Source organism: Trematomus bernacchii, unplaced genomic scaffold (assembly GCF_902827165.1).
Source record: "Trematomus bernacchii unplaced genomic scaffold, fTreBer1.1, whole genome shotgun sequence".
Classification (NCBI taxonomy): Eukaryota; Metazoa; Chordata; class Actinopteri; order Perciformes; family Nototheniidae; genus Trematomus; species Trematomus bernacchii.
In genome coordinates, this window is record NW_022987593.1 from 2820088 (window position 1) to 2828507 (window position 8420).

At 40.8% G+C, this 8420-nt stretch overlaps 1 protein-coding gene across 1 annotated transcript; it reads right to left on the reverse strand.

Annotated features, from left to right (window-relative positions):
• Window positions 1-987: 987 nt before the first annotated feature.
• Window positions 988-2559, reverse strand: LOC117482214 (GTP-binding protein Rhes-like). The gene has a single exon (XM_034130238.1). The coding sequence runs from the start codon at window positions 2328-2330 to the stop codon at window positions 1704-1706; it is 627 nt and encodes a 208-aa protein (XP_033986129.1). The 5' UTR covers window positions 2331-2559; the 3' UTR covers window positions 988-1703.
• Window positions 2560-8420: the final 5861 nt, after the last annotated feature.

Here is an 8420-nt window from a genome sequence, read left to right on the forward strand (position 1 = left end):
TAACTAATGAGGCTATGCAGTGAAGTCTGTATTTTACAAGATGAATAAGGTAAACATGAAAGCATTTAATACCTGACATACACTAAGCTATTACTACAGTAGTTTCAGTGGATGTAATGTATGTGTTGCATCAACAGATGGCGACAGAGATCTTGTAATACTGTAGGATGCCGACGGTTGAGAAATGTAAAGCTCCAACTCTGGATTTCAGTCCACTTGATACACTAATGTACTAGTTTATTTCACATTTATTATTTCATCTAATATTTAAAAAAAACAGGGATTAAATCTCCGCGCACCTTGGTTTATTTGGTTCCATTTTAAGACTCAATTGATGCAATGGAGCAGAAAGTGAATGTGCTGGGACCCAACCCCACAATAATCTATATTCACAGTTCTCGAACACGTGCATTGCATTGACATGTAGATGCTTCTAATCTTTACTGTCATTTATTTCATTTTGTTTGTGTGTCTTCCTATCCTTCCTGCTTCTGCCTGAAAGGACATCAGAACATCTGTTGCCTGGGGAAATCTGTTTGCTCACACACATTTTGAATCGAAAGTGACTGCTGCCCTCTGCAGAATGATCTCCTACTGATGAAAAACGCAGCTCTTAAATGTATTCTGAAAATTCAGTTTTGTGTAAATAAGGATGTTAATCAAAAATATTTAAGTTTGATGAGATAACAGTCAAAATGACGGCAGTCCTACAATACAGTACTTTATATATATATAATATAAGTGCAACATGTTCATGACCTTGAGGTTTATTATTCATGTTGTGTCTTTATTCTATATAATGTGATTCTGATTTCTTTAAAGAAATTATGTGTTGAGGGATTAAATGTTGATTTATCATTTACTCCTAAAAAAAACGTACCTCCTTCACAGAATTATTTAGTTAATACTGAACTATTTTCCTATGCCATTACATAGAACCTACACATCTATACATTTCAAACAACAACATTCACTTTCTTTGTGCTTATATCTTTTTATTGTACATTTAGATCCACATTCAACATACATTTGTCAAATAAACAGCGAAAAATAATAACATTTGTGAAAAAATGCCATGGTAAAAAACAAAAAACATCCTTTTGAATGGTAATTTAAAAATAAGAAGTGCATTAACCGTTTACATTTGCATTTTACAACATTTAAAAAACAAATAATATTATCAATGGCAAATTGAGATCGAATACAACAACTGTAAACATAATGTGCTACATAGTACTGAATTGCTAAATTTAAAACAATTTACATGAGACATACAACTTATGCACGTTAAACAACATACTTTCTCTCAGTAAAAAGTGTGTTAGCAACAGTCCAAACCTTGAGTGAACATTTTAATTCAAAATCCATGAGGGATACATTGATCTACACACCAGCAGCATGTCACCAAATAAGCTGCAACAACATTACATCGAGTAAAGAACTGAGTGATAAACACAGCTTCCATCTTTCCACTGGCAGTCTGATCAGTCTTCATACCGTTCACCTCCTCAGTTTCTTTTCCTCTTTTTATCGTGACCCCTGAAAAAAGTCCTTGCCAGTCAAAGATCACTAATTTCAGTCTCCTTGGTCTCCACCGACTGAAGTCCAAGCTTGATTATTTTTCTCTGGCCAGCAGCATTTGACTAGTGCTCTCATCTCTTGGCCCTCCATGAAACAAAACGGCACTTCCCCTCTGTCTGTCATTATGACAAAATACAGCTGTTGGTTTTGTTCATGGGCGGCCGCAAGTTGGTGTCTTTGGGGAAGGTCTCCCGGCGTCTTCTCAGCGCGGGGCTGATGCGGCAGGGGAGGTTGGCCTGCTGCAGGAGCTCCTTGAACACCTCCACCACATTGGCGTTTTCCTTTGCTGAAGCTTCCAGATAACTGTTGTTCCAATCCATCTCCACGGTGGACAGCACCTCCTCATTGGACACCTGACGCTCCTTCACCCGGTCCACTTTGTTCCCCACCACCACGATGGGTGTGTACTTGTCCTCCTTGATCTCCAGAATCTCATCTCGGAGTCTCTTGACAGCCTCCAGTGACTCGGGGTCGTCCACGGCGTACACCAGTGCGAAGGCGTCGCTGTTTTGGATGGAGAGCTTGCGCATGGCGGGGAAGGAGTAGCTGCCACTGGTGTCCAGGATCTCCACGGAGATCTTCACCCCACCAATGTCATACTCCTTACTGTGCATCTCCTCCACTGTGCGCTTGTGTTTGGGCTCGAATGTGTCTTCGAGGAAGCGTTGGATCAGGGCTGTCTTTCCCACTCCTGCTGCCCCCAGAAATACCAGGCGCACGTGGGTCTTCTCCTTCACCTCCAGAGACATGCTGCTTTTTTTGGACTTTTTATTTGAGGGCAAAAATGAGGAAAGAAATGTTACAATTGCTGTAACACTGCAAATATCAACACCTGTTATAGATTTCTACCTTTTTTTTAAAAATAGCCTTCCTTGAAATTCTCCCCTTCTGCAGTTTCTTGTGATTGTTCTCCGTGAGCTCCTTTCTTTGCTTTGTTTCACCTGTCAGGGGCTCTCTGTTAAAGCTCCTCAAAGTTGCTCATTGAATGCTTCTCTGTGTCTGATCCCGCTCGCTGCCTTTTATGTCTGTTTTGGTGAGAGAGCTTCCATGCCCTCCTGCAGCTGCAGCCAATCGGCAGCAGGCAGCCTGTTGAAGTGTAACATCCAGGCAACCAATGTAGCGTGGCGGATTCAGGGGGAGAAAGGAGGAGAGATCTGAAAACACGGCAACCAGAGCGTGGAATAACAGAGATTATTATCAGAAAATCTTATGGAATTACTGGTCCTATTTAGATTGTCTTGCAACAAAGGGTCCAGTATACAGTCAAATCCATCTGGCTCTTGTGGTTTGATAAATTAATCCTGTGGTTTCTCTTTATGAGACAGAACCATCCCATAAATATGAAGTCTTTGTTAAACACGTGTCATTAAAAACATAAATCTTTATTTTTTTTAATTAATTGTGCAATTTATGAGACTAATCTTTAAACCGGACTTGAAACGTATACATTTTTCAAAAACAAGGCATTTCCAGAAGTGTCCAACAATTCTTAAAGGAGAGGTGTCATGGCCATTTCCACTGATCATAATTCCATTGTTGAGGTCTACTAGAATAGATTTATATTGTGCATTTTTCCAAACTCACATTGGTTTCTCATACAGCATCTCTGTAAACTACGTGTATTCACTGAATTTCACTCTCTGCCTTTAACGGCTCGTTGTAGCTCCAATAGCTCCAGCCCCCACCCTCCCTGTGAGCACAGTGTGCTCTGATTGGTCGGGACGTTGTGAATCGCGCTGAGCTCCGTGGAGGTGTTGTTTCCTTGTTTAGGATACATAGCGAAACACAGCCAAATTCATCCTGAGCACACACAAAGTCACAGCCGAAGTAAAAACAATAAGTGTGGCTTGATATTGAGTAAGAAAAAGGTTGATAAACGCTGTGAGAGTGGGTCTGCAGAGAGAATTTTGCCGCGATCCCAACTGTCTGTTATCAGCCTGCAGCCAGGGAGGAGAAATCAGCTGAGCTGCCTGCTCCCTGCACACAGATGTGTGTGTGAGGAAGTCCGTGGATCGGTCAATTTGGACCAATCAGCGGGGGCTTAACGTAACGGCTCCGCGGACGTAACGTAACGGCTCTTCGGGATTGGTCCATTTCGTTCCGGGTACCGCTTGACATCATGCCGTACCCGGAACGAAATGGAAGACTCAAATGGGCAGTGACTTATCTCCAACGAGGCGTTTTGGGGAGGTATTTTCTGTGTTAGAGTTTTACTCGCTACAGGGTGTACTTTGAGGGTTTTGACTCTGCACACCGTTTACATGCATAAAAACCTTCATAACATACAAGGGGACGGGTAATAACCGGAAAAGCATGACACCTCTCCTTTAACATAAGATAGTAAAGGCATTCAAATTATACATAAAATGAACACGAAGCATAAAAAAACAATGCAAATTGGATGACTAGATTTAATGAAATAAATGCATAGTCAGTGCAACATACGAATGGAAAGTCCCATATTAGATTTAATTAAAGTGGCAAAAAGAAAAGTTATAAGCCTTGATTTAAGAAAAATTCTGGTCGTTTTGGGGGAATTTAAAAGGTTGTCAAAGTGGACGTACATAAATGTGATTATAACTGACAATAGCATTTTTAAATCATTTTTTTTACACACTTGGATGGGGTTATAAAACACCTTAAATGAAATGCTCCACTTTCTTGTTGATAGTAAATCTCGCAGGAGCAGGAGAAAAGTGATTGTGTCACTGAGCTATCTGCTGGCAACCAAATAGCTTAAATGCACGCAGCAGCATAAATGTTAATACTGTGATCATCAGCTGGAATTAGTGTAGTGAATGTATCCCTTGGGAGTAGCGTGGTGTTAATTCCCAATACATTAAACATACTCTCCTCAGGCTGATGACATTTTAGTTATGCAGCTTATAGGCAGAGCAGCTCACATTAGTTCAGCTACACGTGGCGATGTGTGACTGAAACACCTTCAGCTCACTTTGGTGTCCAATTAGATGTGATGCACTGTCTGTAACTGTCGAATCCTACCTTCCTCCAGTTTGTCAGAGTTTGTCCTAGAGGAGTGAGTCTGACTCGTGATCCTTCTAAATTTCCCCTGGGAATCTACAGACTGTGACTCTGCCTGCCTTGGTAAGTTAGGCAACAGCATGGAACAACGATGAGCTCCCCCCCCCCCCCCCCGTACCAGCAACACACACTGTTAATATGTTCTTATAAGCTGTCTTCTCAGGGGTCTGCTGTACCTGTTTCCAACTGAAACCCATCAATTTCAAACCAGTGCAAAGACAAAACAAAAATGACTTCTCACTGATTGTGAATTTAGATTTTCATAAAACGTAAAACATACTTTAACCTAAGTACAATTTGGGTTTTTACTTGTAGGGATTATAGTTTCCATTGTGTTGTTTTGCTGTTGATATGGTTGAACAAAAAACAGATTTGTTGATTATTGATGTATAGGGTTTGTGCCTGTGAGATCAGTGAGTACTGTTTTTCATGTTAACAATTACAGATAAGAACCAATCCATTGTGGCATGAACTGCATGCCCAAATTATAAATGTGTACATGAAAGAGTGCCTCAAAAAACACACCATCTGCACAACCAAGAGCTTGAATATAAAATAAAAAGTGGGCCGTGTGCCATTATTTGTTTCACCAAGATATCTTTTTGTATTTCTATGTATGGCCATCCTGCCCTCTGGTGCCGATTTCCACCAGATGGCATTGGCTTTTGGAAGGAATCAGAGGTCTCTAATGTGTGCTAAGATGAAACACTGTTGTGTACCATTGCGCATAATAAGAATATCATTTCTAGCCGAATCCTTTGCTGCAAAAAACATGTATTTTAATGTATTTATTTATTTACAGGCTGTATGGATTTCGGTTCCAAGCCTTACATAAATCGGTGTTTTGGATCGAGGGATAGCTTTATATGTTTTATCCCCTGATCATGATATAACCGATAAAAGAGAGCGAGCACTAATGACCGGCTCTGCTTTGTTTTCATCTATTCAGTTTCTAATGCCTGTTCAGCAGGTTGCTCTGTCTACGTGACCTACAGTATGTCGTGACACTGTTGTACCGAAAGTTCCATTGTGTGTGCTTTTTTATGCACAAGCAATCATGCTCAATCAGTTTCTCTTTTTCCTCCCTTTCTTTTTCATTTCCCTCCTGTCGCTTTAGTGTTGCTGCAGTTCCTCAACGTATTACCTGTGTTTTTCTTTTTTCAAATACTGACAAAGTCGTATAATGAATGTAATTTATAGCTTTTGTTTGGTAGAACCTCAAGTCTCAGTCTGATATTTGAATGCACTAGTCCCAAATGTGTCTTTCAATCAGAGAAAGTGGATTAGTATTAGCCTTTATTTGAAGTACATTTCCTAGTGACTCCGAGGAATGGTGCTTGACTGGTCTGTGTCTCGGCCCCATGGCCTGATTGATGGATCCACTCTTGTGTGGGAAACATGTGCACTCCACTGTCATCCTGTCAAGATGATGCCACAAGATGATGATGTTGAAATGTGACAGGTGCCAAATATAAATGTTGCCCTTAATGCGACTTCACCTTCATATCAGCTCTTACAAGAAGGGTTAAATGAGGACTCTTGGTGTTTTGATACATGTTGATGTGACTGTACAAAAGTGTAATAAAAAAGTACTCTAATGAATTGTGAAAAGGCAACCAGATTTACTAATAACTGAAAAATCCATCCAAGGCCTAACATCTTTAAAAAAAGATGATCCTTATTATCATACTGTGTGTGTATAATGTACATGATATCAATATTTAAACACTTAAATGCCATGGTAATCGTCAATATGTGAACCAAACATCACACTCAATGAAAGATACTTTACACAACTTGTCTATACTGTCTGTGCTACTAAAATCCAAGGCCAGTTGATCCTACTAAAGACTCAAAGCAGAAACAGGTCATTTTGCCCCTAAGGTCTTAAAGTTGTATAACTGTTGGTGCTGCTGGGGCAAAACACATAGCAAACAAAGTGCAATGGACACATTCACAACACATTTACTGTTTGTGTATTTTGATATGAAACATGATATCCTTGGTTGTTAAAATAGCCTAGTACGCTGCCCTGTTGCATATAGGCGGCGCCAGGGGGGCGCTAGGGGGTGCTGCAGCTCCCCCTAGGATAGCCATAGCACCCCTTAAGCACCCCCAAGAAATGTATGTATTTTTTTATTTTAATGTGTGAAATTCAAAATTAGAAAAATGATTGATTCAAAATAATATGCTACAGTACATGTACTTCTTGCATACCAGCTGGTGTACGGTAGCTAATAGCTTGATGCTAACACTCTCAGGTAGTCATTTTATCATATTATAGTACAAATTATGGTGAGGTAATAACCCCTGGCTTTACCTTTTGGGATTGGCAAAATGGCGACACTGTATTGCTGAACAAATATGTTTAACTAGTTTGTATTGGCAAACATTCCTGCTAACTTATTGATGGAGATGTTAGCGCTTGCTCCAACATTGACATCCAGTGTGAATATACTGTAATACTGATAGAAATCTATTAAGAACAAACATCAACAGATGATCTCCATGTTAAAGGTTTCATGCTGTTTAGAAATTGTTGCACATGAGCAGATCAGAGCTAAAGCTACAATGGTACAACTCACGCATATCATGGCAGCCTCCTGTTGCCACTGTAAAGCATGTGGCTGTAACACTGGGTTGGTATGGTGTTTGGGCATATTCCAAATGGCCTTCCAGTAAGCCAGTGTTGGTTCATAGTCCTCCCTTGTTGAAACAAATGGAGTCGTACATGTACAGTAGGTCAGTAAATAGTGAGTAGTAAATGGGAAGAATGATAGCATCTTTATGGTTGTGTTTTGACTTTATGGTTGCACAGCTGCTTATGTACCCAGGCCATTTATTTCATGACTTCCTTAAGTAGAAACTAATCATGTTTTCTTTCGTTTTTTTGGAAGAGAAACGCATCATTTCAAGAGTTAAGTAATAATAATAATAAATTGTATTTGTAAAGCACCTTTCATTGCTAAAAGCAATCCCAAAGTGCCACAGGAGGCGTAATAGAAATAAACAAAATAAACAAAAGTTGAATCAAAGGCTTTTTTTAAAGAAAGGTTTTTAGGCCTTTCTTAATGGCGTCATTGGTCTGTGGAGTCCTCAGGTGGTCTGTGGAGTCCTCAGGTGGTCTGTGGAGTCCTCAGGTGGTCTGTGGAGTCCTCAGGTGGTCTGTGGAGTCCTCAGGTGGTCTGTGGAGTCCTCAGGTGGTCTGTGGAGTCCTCAGGTGGTCTGTGGAGTCCTCAGGTGGTCTGTGGAGTCCTCAGATGGTCTGGGAGGGAATTCCACAGGTGAGGAGCAGCTGCACAGAAAGCCCGATCCCCCATTGTGCAGAGTTTGGTTCTCGGGGGGCGAAGCAGATGGTTTGTTGTGGAACGGAGGTTGCGTGTGGCGGTTTGTGATGCGAGTAGTTCTTTGAGATATGAAGGAGCATTCCCGTGGATGCACTGATGGGCGAGCAGTGCGATCTTGTATTCGATCCTGAATGAGACAGGAAGCCAGTGGAGGGAATAAAGAACGGGTGTGATGTGGTTGTACTTTCTCACCCTCATCAGGATCCTAGCGGCACTGTTCTGTATGTATTGGTCATAAGTCATAAATACACAATTAGTTTATGAAAAAAAAACACCATTGTTATTGTACTGGGGAAGGAAGCTTGCAGCCTGTTTAAACACACTGTAGTGGAAGTCTTAATGATGGACAGATTGTATGCCAGGATATGTTCAGTCTAATCATCGTTCTGAATAGGCAACCCCCCCCCCCCCCACTCCCCTTGTCTCTTTGTCAGTGCACATATAGACATG